The sequence below is a fragment of the Sphaerodactylus townsendi genome, linkage group LG13 (assembly GCF_021028975.2).
Source record: "Sphaerodactylus townsendi isolate TG3544 linkage group LG13, MPM_Stown_v2.3, whole genome shotgun sequence".
In the NCBI taxonomy this organism is placed as follows: Eukaryota; Metazoa; Chordata; class Lepidosauria; order Squamata; family Sphaerodactylidae; genus Sphaerodactylus; species Sphaerodactylus townsendi.
This window is the reverse complement of record NC_059437.1, coordinates 25,668,689-25,683,989: the sequence shown is the minus strand read 5'-3', so window position 1 is coordinate 25,683,989 and position 15,301 is coordinate 25,668,689. Positions and strand designations below refer to the sequence as shown.

Genomic DNA, 15,301 nt, shown 5'->3' with positions numbered 1-15,301 from the left:
CAAGCTACTTTCATGCATTGATCCAGGGCTCAAGATGTCAGGCCCTGTACAAGAACTGTGAAAAATCTGAATCCTGTGTCAAGAGCATAAGCCCAGTTTAGCTCTTAGATGGTTTGCCTTTCAGCCTTTTGACAGGTTGTACTTTTTGTCCTCCTGGTGGTAATGAGAAGCTGGTGAGTTGCTTTTTAGTAGAGATGGTTCTGTTTGGGCAGGCTTTCCTTAACACTTTTCTCTAGTGGACAGTCCTCCAAGATCTTTTGCTGTTCTGTCATGTGTGCCTGGCTGCTGGGTGGCATTTTCTTGATCCTGCCTCATGTCAGTACAAAGTCTATTACCAGTTAAGTCACAATAGAGATCCCCATAGTGATGATGCTGCACAGCTTTCTTAAGCAGTCTTTATTTATATTGGTAGCTTAGTGACTGCACAATGCAGAGATGCATTTCAGTTGAGGCGCGGGACAACGGACTCATTAAAGGTTAAGAAATATCACTGGGAAAGAAATTACAGAACTTGACTCTTAACTTTTAATTCTTAATTCATTAATTATTTTTTTAAAAAAACAAAGTAAGGCCCTTTCCGCACAGGCCTCCGGGCGCCCTCACGCCAGCAAGAATTCTGCCGGCATGGGGGTGGAGGCCGTTCGCACGCAAGCGTGCGAGCAGCCCCAGCAGAGGCCAGCGCAGGAGAGGCGGCTCCGCATGGAGCCGCCTCTTTGTCTCCTCGCTATTTGTATCTTGTCAGCCTGTCGTTTGCCCTGCTGTCTTTACAAAGCCTGCTTGTTCCACGCTGCCCTCCGACCTCCAGGGGTCAGAGGACAGCGTGGGCAGGGCTTAGGAAGACAGCAGGGCGACGACGGGGACAAGGCAAGTAAGCAAGGGAAGGGGGAAACAGCGTGTTCCCGGCGGTGCCACAGGGAACATGCTGTTTTCTCAAAAACACCCCTTTAAAGGTGTTTTTGAGGACGGCCTGACGCCGCCCTGAGGGAGGGGAAGGGGAGCCAGGTCGGTGCTGCTGCGTTTCAGCAGAGCCGCCTGTGCGAACGGCAGCCTGGGGGCGGCGTTTTTACCGTCCCCAGGCCGCCGTTTTTGGCCCATGCGGAAACGGCCTATGTTAAAACAAATATCACTGGGAAGGAAGGGATTTTAGGCATTGTGTTAATTATGTAGCAATGGTCCAGAATTTAATATGGGATCATTGGTTGGCTAAGCAGCAACCAAAGTTCTTGCATTTAAAAACTTCCATATGTTTTAACTTCCCTCTTTGGAGTCTAAAAGGAACTCTCATTTGAAGTTGGGCTCAGGTAATTATGAGAACTTGTGTTAAGACACAATCTTTGTATCTTATAACAAGTGTAGAATTGGATTAGCAGTGTTGTGCATTAAGCAGCATGTCTCTCAATTCTTATTTCATGGCATGTGGAAGTATCCGGAAGCAAATGAGACTCTTGAATACTTAGTCTTCCACTGGATATAGATGTGTTGTTCTGTGCTTCATTGCAGGAATCTTAGAGATGATTTCTGTGATCCTGATTTTAGCAAAATGCTTGTTTTTGATGTATCGTGCTATCAGCCCAAGTGAGTATTGCAGATGGTGGAGATGTTTGCAGTTTTGGAAATGGGAAGTGGATAGAAATGCCTTGGAACCATTGGCAGCATTGTAATGCCAGATACTTTCAAAATTCAAAGACTTTAAAAGTGAGTTGTTGCCAGACTCTACGCGGGTTTTATTTATTTAGATCAGTGTTCCAACCTGTGAATCCCAACTCAAAAATGTTTTGCAAAGTCTGTGAAGTCTTAGGCTGTGAAGTCCTAGGCTTTTACAATTTATTTGGACTTCTTTTTTTTTAGTGGTCACTGTGCCAAGTCCATTTGAACTTGTGGCTCACTATACCAAAAAGGTTGGCAATCACTGATCTAGGAGATGGAAGAACAAATTTGAGAAACCCTGTTCTCCAGATCACCATTTTTTTCATTTTCTTTATTCTCTTCTTTCCACTCTAACTCATTACTTCTCACTTAACTAAGGATACTCTTTTCAGAAAAGGGAAGGGATATTCAGGGCTTGTGTGGAAGGGACAGTAAATAAAATGTTGACTGTACAAAGCTGTTTTGGACCATTTGTCCATCTATCTTAGCACTGTGTTCTTTGACTAACAGTGGGTTTCTGGCAAGAAAGATCTTTTCCAACACCTGCCAACCTTCCACTAGTGCTTATAGTGATATTCCCATCTGCTTAGGCATAACCTGGGTTGAATCCAGCGTTCCCTGTAAGTTGCATGGGTGCACAGCCACCATACTGGTAACATGCAGGGGAACAGTTAGCAGAACTATTGGTGGCATCTCTCATTTACTAGAGCATGAGGTAATTATGGAAATTGGCTTGTGTGTATATGTGCACTAAAATATGTAAATATAACCAAAACTATCTTAATGATATGAGTTTCATTTATTGACATCTGCATACATGTTGCATCTGAATAAAACAGATGCAAAAGTAAAGATGGAAAAGTAAAGTATATGCTTTCACAAATGCTGAATAATGTACTTTCAATCCACTTTCAGTGCACTTTGTTACTGGATTTTACTGTGTGCAACTTGCAAGTGATCACTAAAGTGCATTCAAAGTGTATTATTCAGCATATGTGGAAGTGCTAGTGTGTCACAGTAAACACCATTATGCTTGGTCAATACCCTAGAAATTCGGTAAAATTCGGATTTATTTAGGCACAAAATTATCTGTATGCCAGAATAAGACAAAGAACATATTTGGGTATATCCGAAAAATTCAGGTCCATCTGATTTTTTTTTTGTATTTTTGGACGTTTTTTGCATTTTGGCCTGCAAAGGCGCATTTTTAAAGCTAGTGGCACCAAAATTTCAGGGTATCATACGGAGACTGTACTGATGCAAAGTTATTGACCCCCAAAGGGGGTGTCCCCATCCCCCATTGTTTCCAATGGGAGCTAACAGGAGATGGGGGCTAGGCTTTGAAGGTCCATAACTTTGCCCCCCGAACCTAACTTCACCAAGCTTGGGTGGTATCATCAGCACAATCTCTGGATGATACCCTGAAATTTTGGTGCCACTAGCTTTAAAACTGCACCCTGACGTACCCCAGGAAAATTTGCCCAGATTCTCTGCTCTGCAGTGCTTTGGTTCCATTGTCGCTAATGGGAAATTTCTGAGTATGCAAGCAGTCTGCACATTTTTTAAGATAGAGGCACCAGACTTTCAAGGACATCCTGGTTATAACACCCAGGCTTGGGGAACTTTGCTTTTGGGGGTTCAATTTTATGGGCTCCCAAACAGGCTTATTTTGTTTCCCTGCTCCTACATGTGAAGCCTGCTGGCTGAGTTCTCTCACAACTCTCTCAACCCACCCTCCATAGCTCCCATCTCCTGTTAGCTCCCACTGGAAACAATGGTGGATGGGGCATCCCCTTTGGAGGTCCATAACTTTGACCCCCCTGAACCAAACTTCACCAATCCTGGGTGGTATCATCTGAACAGTCTCCAGATGATACCCTGAGAATTTGGTGCCACTAGCTTTAAAAATACACCCCCTGTAGGCCAAAATGCAAAAAACACCCCAAAAAAGCCCAAATACCTTGCATTCAGATTCGTTCATATTCAGGCAGGACATATTCAGCCAATTTTTGCCCAAATATGCCTGAATTCACCCAGATTCAGGCCAAATCTGGTATTTGTTTCACCCAAATCTCTAAGCCTAAACACCATTTTAGAAGAGACAATATCTTCTGGGTAACGAAGTAGGAAGAATTCTTTCCCAGAAGGTGCCTATGGATGTATAAATACATTATTGTTTTCTAGAGCATACCCTTCTCATCAAGACTTTTTGTATGGATTTGTTATCTATGTGTTGCAGCTGCAATGCTAGCTTGCTGTTTGTAGGTCTATTGCATGCACAAGAAAACAGTAAAATTAAATAAGAACTTTAAAAGTTGGTTTTTTTAAAGTTGAAGAGCAGGTAAATTGGGTTTAGATGGGTCGAGCTGTACCATGCATTAAACTGTGTCTTCTCTGAATTGCCAATTCTAGTTAATTGTTCTGAGTTTTTCAGGTTTTGCATCATCAACTCAACATGATTTAAATGGAACTAAAGTAGCTCTCAGAGAGAGCAGGACAAACCCAGAAATCATATCTAAGCAGCTGGTAGATTTCTTCAATCCAATGAGTAAGTGACACTGTGACTGCTGGGGTGTTTATCTTTAATTTTTTTCCCATTACTGAATGGATTTGCAATGCTGAGTTCACCACTGTGCAACGTCCCTTGACTAGTTTAATAGGGAATTGTCCAATGTATTGCAACAGTGTTTGAGGGGTGGGGGGATGTCCTGTTGCAATTGTGGCTGATTTTTGGAATTCTCTCTCTATTCCCATATTGTGGCTTCTACTGACATGGATCTGCCGTGCAGAACTACTTGTTGAAGAAGCACAAGTCCAAAAAGTTTTTAAATGAATAAAAGGAACTTGATCAGTTATTTTCGGAAATGCCCAATCCAGAACTCAATGCCAGGCACCAAACATCAGTTCAAACCACTTGCCCTTGCAATGAAAATGAAATGTTTTTGATGAAGTCTTTGCAGATAGGAGAAAAGTAACCATGGAAGCAGACTTATCTACTATATCTCAGGTTAATCTGTCATGAAAATAACACGGCACATCTTGTCTGATTAATGCGTAAGGATAAGCTTGGCTGTTCCAGTCTCTGTCTGCTGAGAAGATCATTCTGTCCATTTTCATAAAAATAGGAATGGACCCTAACATGGCCCACAAGCAAAAGGATCCACAAGATATAAAAAACAAGAGAGAGAGAGAGAGAAATACTGTGCAATTAGGCTACAAAAGATTATTACAATTTTCATTGACAAAAATCACTGTGAATTTACATGAAACTCATAAATATTGCTCTCAGACCTGCTAATTAGCCTTGCAGATGTTTATTGCTTTTACAGTTACCAGGTCTGAGAGTGATGTTTATGAGTTCCATGTAAATTCACAGTGATTTTGTCAATGAAAATTGTAATAATAACCTTTCCTGATAATCACCAAGTCTTTTTAGAAAGTGGGTGGGGCCAAGTGAGGCTTTTGCCTGGTTGGGCTTTATATTGTCCATTGGAGATCTGATGGAATGAATGAATATAAATTGTTCAAAGCAGGCCAATAAAATGGGCTTTGTCCTTGCTTATGGAATGGTTTTTTTTGGATGGGTCCAAAAGTTCAATCAGCAACTGGGCCAGACTGACCCAATGAAAAGGGCCTTTGCAATCTCTTTTCCTTTTGTTAAACTGTACAACATCTGGCCACTGGGGAGTTCTAGGAGGGAGGAGGGCATTTCTTTGGGTGTATTCAAGATTGTGTGTCTGCCCAGTGGAATTTTGTTGCTATTCTCTGAATAACGTTGTGAACTTCTTGAGAAGCTTTTCTGTGCATTGTGATGGCACTAGAGTTGCTTTTCTTGAAGAAAAAATGTCCCTTCAGGCATATGAAGCTAGTGGTACGATTCTTTCATTTCATAGCCATTATGCCAATGCGCAGTCAATAAGTCCGAGGTGCATTCAGCAGGTATCCAAGGAAAGGGGGATAGCGATCATGGGAGGCCTTTGCACCATGACCAAGGCCTCCAGTGTTGCCTCAAGCCCTATCATTTCACTGAAATATATTTTCATGTTGATAGCCTGTCGTCCCAGAGAAAATCAAGTAGTGCAACCTTGCCTTGCTGGAGCGAATATCAATGAGACACTATGCTTGAAACAGGGATGCTGTCCCGTCTACAAAGGGCATGTTAAATTGAACTGCTATGCTCCACTCAAAGATCGTACGTAGCATTCTCCTCTTTCTCAGCACATTGCATTATCAGTATCCATATGTATTCTTTGGCATTCTATGTTTTCTTAAAGAAGCTGTTCTCAGCAAGGTCTTGTTGCTCCATTTTGCAAGTAATGCAGTACAGTAGTATGGATTTCCACAATATTAAGAGACCTTGAGTTTTGTACTGTGATATTGATGGTAAACCTGTATGTTCTAGCCAAGTTACCTTCTCAACAGTAATACTGTGTAATATAACCAATCCTTCTCTTGATCAAGGGCTAATGTACCTGATCTCACTGAGAAAAGATTACTTACACCAGAGGAAGTCAGAATGCAACTTCTACACTGCTGTCCTGCTTACCCTGTTTCCCTGAAAATAAGACATCCCCGGAAAATAAGACATAGTAGAGGTTTTGCTGAAGTGCTAAATATAAAGCATCCCCCGAAAGTAAGACGTAGCAAAGTTTTTGTTTGGAAGCATGCCCGTCAAACAGAACACCAGAGCATGCAGCTGTGGAGCGGAAAAAATAAGATATCCCCTGAAAATAAGACATAGCGCATCTTTGGGAGCAAAAATTAATATAAGACACTGTCTTATTTTCGGGGAAACACGGTACTTGTCTGCTGTTTATCAACACTTTGGTTTGACTTTTCTGTAATCCATTCTTAGATTGTATCTAGAGTGTGATTCCTGGTTGTTCAGTCCTAAGCATATTGGATTTTATATGGGTAAACCCAGTGGTGGGATTCAAATGATTTAACAACCGGTTCCGGTGGTGGGATTCAAATAATTTAACAACGGGTTGTTTACAAGCACCATTTTAACAACCGGTTCTGCCGAAGTGGTGCGAACTTGCTGAATCCCACCACTGGCGTAAACCTTTTGCCAGTGTTACACCCACACATGAACCCTGCCTACAGTTCCCAGGAGATCTTGGGGCTCACAAGGTCTCCTGGGGAGTATAGTTCCCATCAGGCCTTTTTTTTTACTGAGAACAGGGCCTTTTGAAGCCTGAAAAAGTTCTGAAAAAAGGAACTAAGGGAATGGGGGGAAGGGGGGGCGGGACAGCGCGGGGGGGCATGGGGGGCAGAAAATGTAGAATGGGCACCAAGCACAGTTTGGCCCAGCTACGCCTCTGGAATTCAGCACTTATCCTTGTTGAATTGCATCTTGTTCACACATGCCCACTTTTCCAGTGTGGTCAGATCTACTTGAATTCTATCTCAATCTTTTGGTGCATTTGCTGCTCCTCCCAATTTGGTGTCATTTGCAAATTTAATTAGTCTCTCCACCCCCTCATCCAAATCATTTATAAGAATATTGAAAAGTACCAGGCCCAGAACTGAGTCCAAAGCCACAGCAGAGAGTGAGGCCAGCAATCAACCATAGGCAAACTCACTGGTCTCCTCACTGAGCACAAGCCCAGCAGCAGCTCTGTTCCCTGATCTTTCTCCCAGCCCAGCTGATTCACAATATATTTGCTTGGCGAGTTGCTGCCAGTAAGAGTTAACAGTACTGGAGCAAAGTGGATTAGTGTTTGATCTGATAGGAGCAACTTTGTACATAAACACACATAGTTACTGTTACTCCCCTGGAAGACATCTTTAAAATTGCCCTTTAAACATGTGTCTCTTTTATTCCTTGTGATAGTTTCTCTCTCTCTTAATCAAGTTATCTGCAGAGCAATTAGGTTCTGGAATGCTTCAGGATGTGCGACATATGTCAAAAGACAACACTCACAGCCCATGGAGCACTAGCTGTGTGCGTTCTGGCAATCTGTTAACAAAATGCAGATGTCTAGCAGGCACAGTTGGCTTGAGGTGCTCCTGTTTTCCGAGGGCAATGTTTGGTTATCTCCTTCAGTGGACAAAGAACAATTTTATTGCCCTTTCCAATTTGTAGGTTTTGAATTTTGTGACATTAATTTTTGCTAATGATTTCTGTTGGGGCTACAGTCACTTTTTTGCCATAAACACAGGCTCAGTTATGAAGCACATAGCTAATTCCAGAAAGATTTTTATGCTTGCCCAAGCTGCCCGTCACTCAAATGCTATATAGAAAACTGTTTTTGAACATGGATGAAGATAGACAGCTCTCGAAAACAAATCTCTTCAGTCCCCTGTTTACACCAGTAACTGAAGTTTCATACTTTGGTCTCCATGACCAGCAGAGTAACAGTCCTGAGATGAATGAATGGACTGTACCACTCCATAACACATGATCTGGAGGTGTGTAACAGTTTTGAATACTCCCTTTTATTTTTAATCCTAATATGTGAGGGGTACATTTTAAGTCGGCCATTAAAGTGTCCTAATGCTTACAAGACTTTTTTTTTAGCACTTCCATGTGTTGCAAAAACTTCCATACATTCTCTTGTTGTTCCTCCATGTTTGTTTATTTTATTAAATTTCTACCCCACCCCTCCCCTGTTGAGCTCAGGGCGGTTTTCAGCAAATCATGGGCACAATAAATTCATACTAATAAATACAATAAAATAAAAAAAAATTAAAACCATCCATTACATCAGCATCATTAATGGCATTAAGATATCCAGAATGCCACTTAAAAATTAGGTAAAAACCTTGCAAGGTTAGAGAATATTATCCCCTTGTTGCCTGGTGGGGAGGATGAATGATTTGCCCAGTGATTTATGAATGTGGAAATAGAACTGGGTGATTTCTTGCCTCTTCCTGTAGCCAGTATGCCGCACCACAGTAGTTGCAAAGTATATTTGACATACAGAAGAATTCAAAATAATGATCTCTCCGCCACAGTGTGAAACTTCCCACTAATCCCAGAGTCTCTGACATGGTGTCTGGGGTGCCCTGGCACCTGCTGCCACCTTTCCTTTTGCCCACCAAGTATTTTTGAAAGTGGACAGAGCCAGGTGGAGCTTTTGCCCAGGAGGATTTCTGACTAGGCTGTGCAGATTAAAAGTCATCCTTTTAAACAGAGTTTCTGTCTGAAATATTTAAATGATTAGATTTATACATTATCTCTGTCCCTGACTTTTGGTGGCTAGCTCTGCCCCTTTTGGCAGCTATGTTGTGGTTGCTTCCATCTCCTGAGACAGTCATTTTGTGGTTGTTGCCTGACACCTTGTGTCAGAATTTTGAAACGGAGGGCAGACTCCAAAAGGTTGGAAGCCATGAATCCTAGAGGATTCTTCATCTAACATTCTTCATTGCATCCTAGAGGTTATTCTTGCTGATTACTTTGTCAAGCAAAGTTTAATACTGAAAATATTAGACATGAGTCATTTTTTGATTGAACTGTAACAGGTGCTCTACGGACTCTGCGGGTGTGTTGCATTGGGGCCGCTGGACTGTTTGTTTTTGGGTGTCTTCCGTTCTGCTGTGTTTTTGTGGAGAAGAGGTAAGTCATGGCTTCTTCTCTCCCCCTACCCTTGGAAAAACATCCCCTAGGACAGTGGTGGTGAACCTATGGCATGAGGACCAGAGGTGGCACTCAGAGCCCTCTCTGTGGGCACACGCACACAGAGTTCATCATTTGGGGGGGGCGGAAAATCACACACACACACACACACACACACACATCTAGGCTGGCCTGGGTCGCTAGGCACGAAGTGCATGCACTGTGGTGAGCAGGGAGGACTTGGCTTGCAGGCCTGGTGCCTGTGCTCTGGGTAGCTGCTGCCCGAGGGGGGGGGGTAGTGGCAGAGGAGACAGAGATGCTAGAGAAGCATGGAGCTGTGCACTCGGGACTTGTTGGAGGCTAGAGCAAGCTGCCCCCTGCTCAAGTGTGTGGGGCGTAGCCAGAGGGGTGGGGTGGAAGCGTAGTGTAGGGCACAGCGGCGGGTGCATGCAGGACCTCCTGGAGGCTGGAGCAGACTGGCTGCTGCTGCTAGAGGGGTTGAACAAACAAAACAAGTGCCTTTCCAAACACCGAGGAAACGCTCAGACCCAAGTTTTTTGCCGATTGCCTGGGCAGATCAAGCCTAGGGTGGAGGAGCCAAGATGCATTTAGGATTTTCTGAAAAGCACACCAAGGTCTTTTCTAGAAGTGCTTTTATTTTTCTGTCCCTGTTGCATTTTTGTGGGAAGTCAAGTGCTGTGATGACATGTGAAGAAAAAACCACAGATCAGGTGGCCGCTCCACCAATTTATCTTTCCTGAAGTTATCCCACCCTTCACACAGCATTCTTGCTTAGAATTGCCTTCCTTGACTGCCTTTTCACTTCTATTTTGTGGTGGGGGGTTTATTAGGTTTCGGAAAGTGAAAGTTTTACTTGCCTCTCCCCCCATACCCCTCCCCCTTCCCCCGCCAGGCTCCCAGTGTGATAATAGTGTAATTATTTCAGGGAGATTATTAGCATTAAACCTAAGACCTAGTTTTGGGGAAGCAGTGTAGGTAACTCTGTTAAGCGCCGTTAAACCCCACTGATTTTCATGGGAAGAACTAAAGCGCAATCATTTACCTGGGAGTAAGCTTGGTTGCTGGCAATGGGGCTTGCTTCTGAGTAAACCTTCCTAGGGTTATGATTCACCCATTTGAAGCGTTGCACTGTTGCTTCACCAAACTTACTTCCGAGTAACACGCACCTTGGAGCCAACCGTTTTTTCTAAACTAAAACCTCAGTATTCAGGTTAAATTGCCGTGTTGGCACTTTGCGATAAATAAGTGGGTTTGGGGTTGCAGTTTGGGCACTCGGTCTCGAAAAGGTTCGCCATCGCTGCCCTAGGAAGTGTAGTCTTGCAAGAGGGATTATATCACAGTACAGAACTTATATGGATTACAATTCACAAGTAAAATATGTGGGACAAGCAGGAAAAGAAGATAGTGGGAGTGAGAAGCCAACTACACATTTTAAAACAAAGCTGAAGTAGAACACTGTAGAGACAGGTTTCTGTTTTGTTTAAATACATTCATGCCAAACACTAGGACAGCATTTGCGACAAAAAGCTGGCTACTGCAACTTCCAGCACCACAATGGGGACTGCTCTCCTGTGGGACAGAAGATCCTGTTGTCTCCTTTTTGCTCGAGTGATGTGTTCGAGTGGAACAACCACAGCTCCTTGGATTAAAAGGTGCTATTAGAGAGAAAGGCACTGTGCTCTGCAGAGATGGAATGGAGCAGTGAGGGGCACTGGATGAAAACCAGGAGCCCCAGCTCTTTCACCCATTGGAGCCTGCTGTACATCCTCTCGGCAACAGGACATGAAGCAGGGTTTTTTTTTAATTACTTAAAATGGAAAACAATGCTTTTTTCTGAAGAAGATAAGAAATGAAAAAAGGGAGTCTCACTTGCCATCATCTACTTCATCCAGCAATAATGTATTTCTTATAAGAGATAAGTACAACTGAGCTATGTGGCTAATTTATTAATTGCATCATAAATTCACCATGTTTGAATGAGAGACTTTGCTTAGAGATCTCTTAGTTCCATGTTGCTGTAATGCTTCTCCACAGTTTGAACAAATGGAAACTTAAGAAGCTTGCTTGAAAAAAGGAGTTATAACTCACCCAAACTTATTAACCTAGTAAAAAGATTTGATTTTAATATAGCTGGAAACTGAGAGAAAAGGAGGAGAAAGAAATAATGGCTGGTTCAAAATGCAAAACGCAAAACAAGAGCTGTTTCACATCCAGCTGTCCCAGTTTCACTAAACTAAACACAGAGAATTGAATCTATGGCTGTTTCTGCACAGCCCAATAACAGCGCCCTAGGGACAGTAAAAACACCATCCCTGAGGCGCTGTTCGGACAGTGTGCTCATGCCACCCAAGCAGTGCAAAAATGCCACTTTTGAACCTTGCTCAGGGAGCGAGGTTTTTCAAACGTGGCGTCTTCCACCCACTGCCATGCAAACGGCAGTGGATGGAAGGCAGCATTGTCCCTGCACCAGCCCCAATTGCCTCCTTACCTCCTCCTGGCTTCTGTCATTCTGTGGAGGCCAGGAGACACGCCTCCTGGCCTCCCTCCCTGCAGCCATCATTCTGGCCATGAGAGCATGTACCCTTGCCTCCACAGAGTGACGGAAACCAGGAGGAGGTAAGGAGGCGTTTGGAATGCTTTGTGGCTGTGCGGAGCCATGGCTGTTTGTGCGAACGGCCCTAGGGGTTGCATCGGCATGGTTCATGACAATGCAGCCCTGCTACTCTGGTTGTGCAGAAACAGCCTATGTTTGCGTTAGTACAGAAAGATGTATTAGAAATTTAAAATAAGATTGATCAAGTTGATGGGTGTATGCAAAATTTAGAATTGAAAAGGGAGATTAAAAGTTTGGCTAAAGATTTGCATGTCAGGCTAAAAAATTAATTGGCCTGATATTGGAGTTAAGAGATTTAAAAGTTAAGTAAAATTGGAGTTAAGACAGAAGGAATTTGCATTGACAATTTGTGCTTCTTCAGAATCAGACGGAAAAGATTTGTGTAAGGATTTTCTAGCAAAATAGCAAAATATATGTCTATCCCGGTTCCAGAAATACAAGCAAAGGTGGTTAAAATATGTTGTGTGAGATCACATGCTGCATAAAAGAAAAAGGTGCCCCAAGACTCCGTGATGTATCTGACATTAAGATAAATGAAATAAGACATACTTTGCTTGCATTATAAAAAAGAGAATGCAGTGGGGCATGACTTGATAATCATGAAGGAGCTGCCTTGGGAGATATTGGTGAAGAGGAAGGAATACAGGTTCCTTACAGAGGTGCTGAAGAAGAAACACATTCCCTTTAGATAGGTGTTACCAGAAAGACTAGTGTTTAGCTTTAATGGAACTCAGCAGAAGAAAAAAATATGATTAGCAACAACAAATAAGACTTAAAGTCCTTTAAAGTATGGTAAATCAAGTTGGAAATGATAGAGGTTTGGAATAAATGGAGGGAGAATTACTGAAATCATATATAAAATATACTTTAAAATTGCAGAGGCTACCTAAAAGGATAGGGAGAACAATGTGTGTGTGTATTAATAATAGCAGAACTCTGGAGAAAAAAGAAATCGCTTCAAATAGATAGTATATGTAAGTCTTGGTTATCAGGTCCTAAAGTGAAAGTTGCAATTTTTTTTTTGCTTTTTTCTTGTTCTAGGAGGAAATAGAAAGCTGGTGTAAGAGATTTTGATTATTTGATATAAAATGTATATAATGAAGCCATGTAGTTAATATCTGTCTACAAATCTATTCTTTTATCTTTTTTCGCGGTCATAGCATGTATAGGGGGTTGAATGTGTGTGGGTCTGAGGGTGACAATCTATTTTCTTCTCATTTTTCCTCATTTTTCTTATTTTTTTAAATAGTATTTGTAGGGTGGCTGGTAGTTTTGCAGTTATATAAAAATGAAAAAAAAATTAAAGCTGGCCACTGCAAAAGATTGAGTGATGCATGGGGGAAGATAGTTTCCTATTGATGAACCTGAATGTTCATACAAACTGCTTTTGAAAGATTCTGTAATTTCCAAAGCAGCTGGCTTTTGGTATGGGAGCTCTTGTTTGTGTTTGTGCACGCGCATGTATGTATGCACTGTTTTGAGACATTCAAATGCAAAGCCTCTTAATGTGAGAAGAATTGTTGTACTGTTCCAATATATATTCTGATTATGTGAATGAGGACTATTTCATGTTCTACCTACTTTGTCAGAAATCCCATTTTTGTTTGTTTTTGTGTCATTTTTGTGCAGTATATGCAAAAACCAACATAATTTTGTGTGGTAATGCACATCAGATTTCACTAATATGGGTAAAGAGCAGGATGACCACAGTTTCATCCCAAGTATGGAAAAAAATGTTCATTTTCAGATTGAACCAGAGAGGTCATGAAACCTGATAACATGCTGCAATTTTTGAACCCAGCTCCTGTGTTTCAAATATACTGTTAATTCTTTTAATGCTAAGCTATGAAAGGTGTTCATTTTTTGTGTGTAACATCATTTGGCTATCAACTTGTTTACTGTGAAAATAAAATTGCCTTGTTTTTGCATATGGAAGGTAGAGCAGAACTCATCCACATTCTTTCTCCCAGCTCACCAGATGGTTATTTGTTGAAAGTTTCCACACACAGACCTCCTGCTGTGCAAATTGTCGCATTTATAACTTCCCCTGCTCTCAGATCCTAGCATTTAAACTGTGGATAGCCATGCAGAGCCTCTGGCAGTTCTCCAATCTAGAGCCGAAAAGGAATTGTCTGCTAAGCTACATTCCGGAAAATGAATTGGTTAGGAGAGAATTCACATAAATGCTGAAGTGATTGGGTTTTTTTGGTTCAAAATGGGGGGAAAGTTGCCATTAAAGCTTAAGAATATTGCCAGTTGTTGCTTTAAAAACTTGTTATGCTATAATTAAATAGATGCTAAACTGTTACAGTTTGAAGCTTCGTATTTGAATGTGTCAAAAGAAGCAAAACAAGATCATTTCTCATTTCAAGATGGTGTCTCATTCAGTACAGGGTGACGATAAGAACTTGTAGGACATCTGCAAGTACATAATATGTATTGAGATATCTTCAAGACCGTGTGCATCCCGCTGCATGTGCAGGTGCATCGCACGACTGAAAAATTCAGCACCTGGCTTAGAATTAATTTGGGGTTTTAAAAAAAATGCAATTATCTACCTTTAGTTGTAGAGGGAAAGTCTAATGTCAGAAGTATGTGTGGGTGGGTGTGAAAACTTTGCAAGCATTGATACTAGTATATAGGGCTAAATCAGGTCAAGCTCTGGGTGGATGCAGACAACCATATACCAAGTGTACCTTGGCATGCACAGGTTCATTTGTAAGGCTGCTTGCCTGTCTGAGCTCTGGGGTGAGTTTGGCCATCTGTGTTTTCCTGCTGAGTTCTACAGAAGGTGTGTGGTTAAGACTAAATTACAGATTTCTTGGGAGAGATGTTGTTAAACTCACCATAGTTCAACTGTTGAATATTTTCAAAAGCAATTAAGGCTGTTTTTGCCTTGGGTATATTATGACAGCCAGTGTGGATTAGTGGTTTGAGACAGTGGTTCAAATCTCTACTCTTTCTTCTCCTGATAACCTTGACTGCACATTCTCTTGGCTGCACCTACCTCACAGGACTATTGTGAGGATAAAATGGGGGTATCCTGTACACTTCTGAGAAAGTTCTACATGCATAAGACAAAACAGCAGTGATTCTGCTTGCTGCTTCACTTTGTAGTGCTGAATGGCCCATGATACCTGATGAGAAGTTTGCTTTGAAAGAGAGACTATATTCTTTCTCAATGGTTGCAGCCCGTGTGCCAACCCTTTGCGAAGAGCAACCAAAGACAAGGATTTGCAAGAGGACAGTGAGGAAAGCAGTGAGAGTCAGTACAAGGATTCAAGTCAGGATGAGGAAGAGGTGCCAGAATTACAGAAGAAAGGTAGAAACTAAAGCACTGGTTTCTATGTCTGGAATTCAGCCAGAGTTTACTTCTATAGACTGTTGTATCTGCCCTTTGGTGTGTTGCAGCCCCGCCTGTTTGGAAAACAGTGCACAAACTGATGATGTAAATGCTG

The 15,301-nt window shown here is 42.0% G+C and overlaps 1 protein-coding gene across 1 annotated transcript in view; it reads left to right on the top strand.

Annotated features, from left to right (window-relative positions):
- FMR1NB (FMR1 neighbor) overlaps positions 1–15,301 on the top strand; it is a 17,244-nt gene extending 1,943 nt beyond the window's left edge. Inside the window, exons 2-6 of the mRNA XM_048513815.1 lie at positions 1,501–1,575; positions 4,082–4,195; positions 5,699–5,839; positions 9,115–9,208; positions 15,035–15,301. Of these exons, the coding sequence (XP_048369772.1) occupies positions 1,501–1,575; positions 4,082–4,195; positions 5,699–5,839; positions 9,115–9,208; positions 15,035–15,176 (566 nt within the window). The 3' untranslated portion in view covers positions 15,177–15,301. The remainder of the gene's footprint in view (positions 1–1,500; positions 1,576–4,081; positions 4,196–5,698; positions 5,840–9,114; positions 9,209–15,034) is intronic.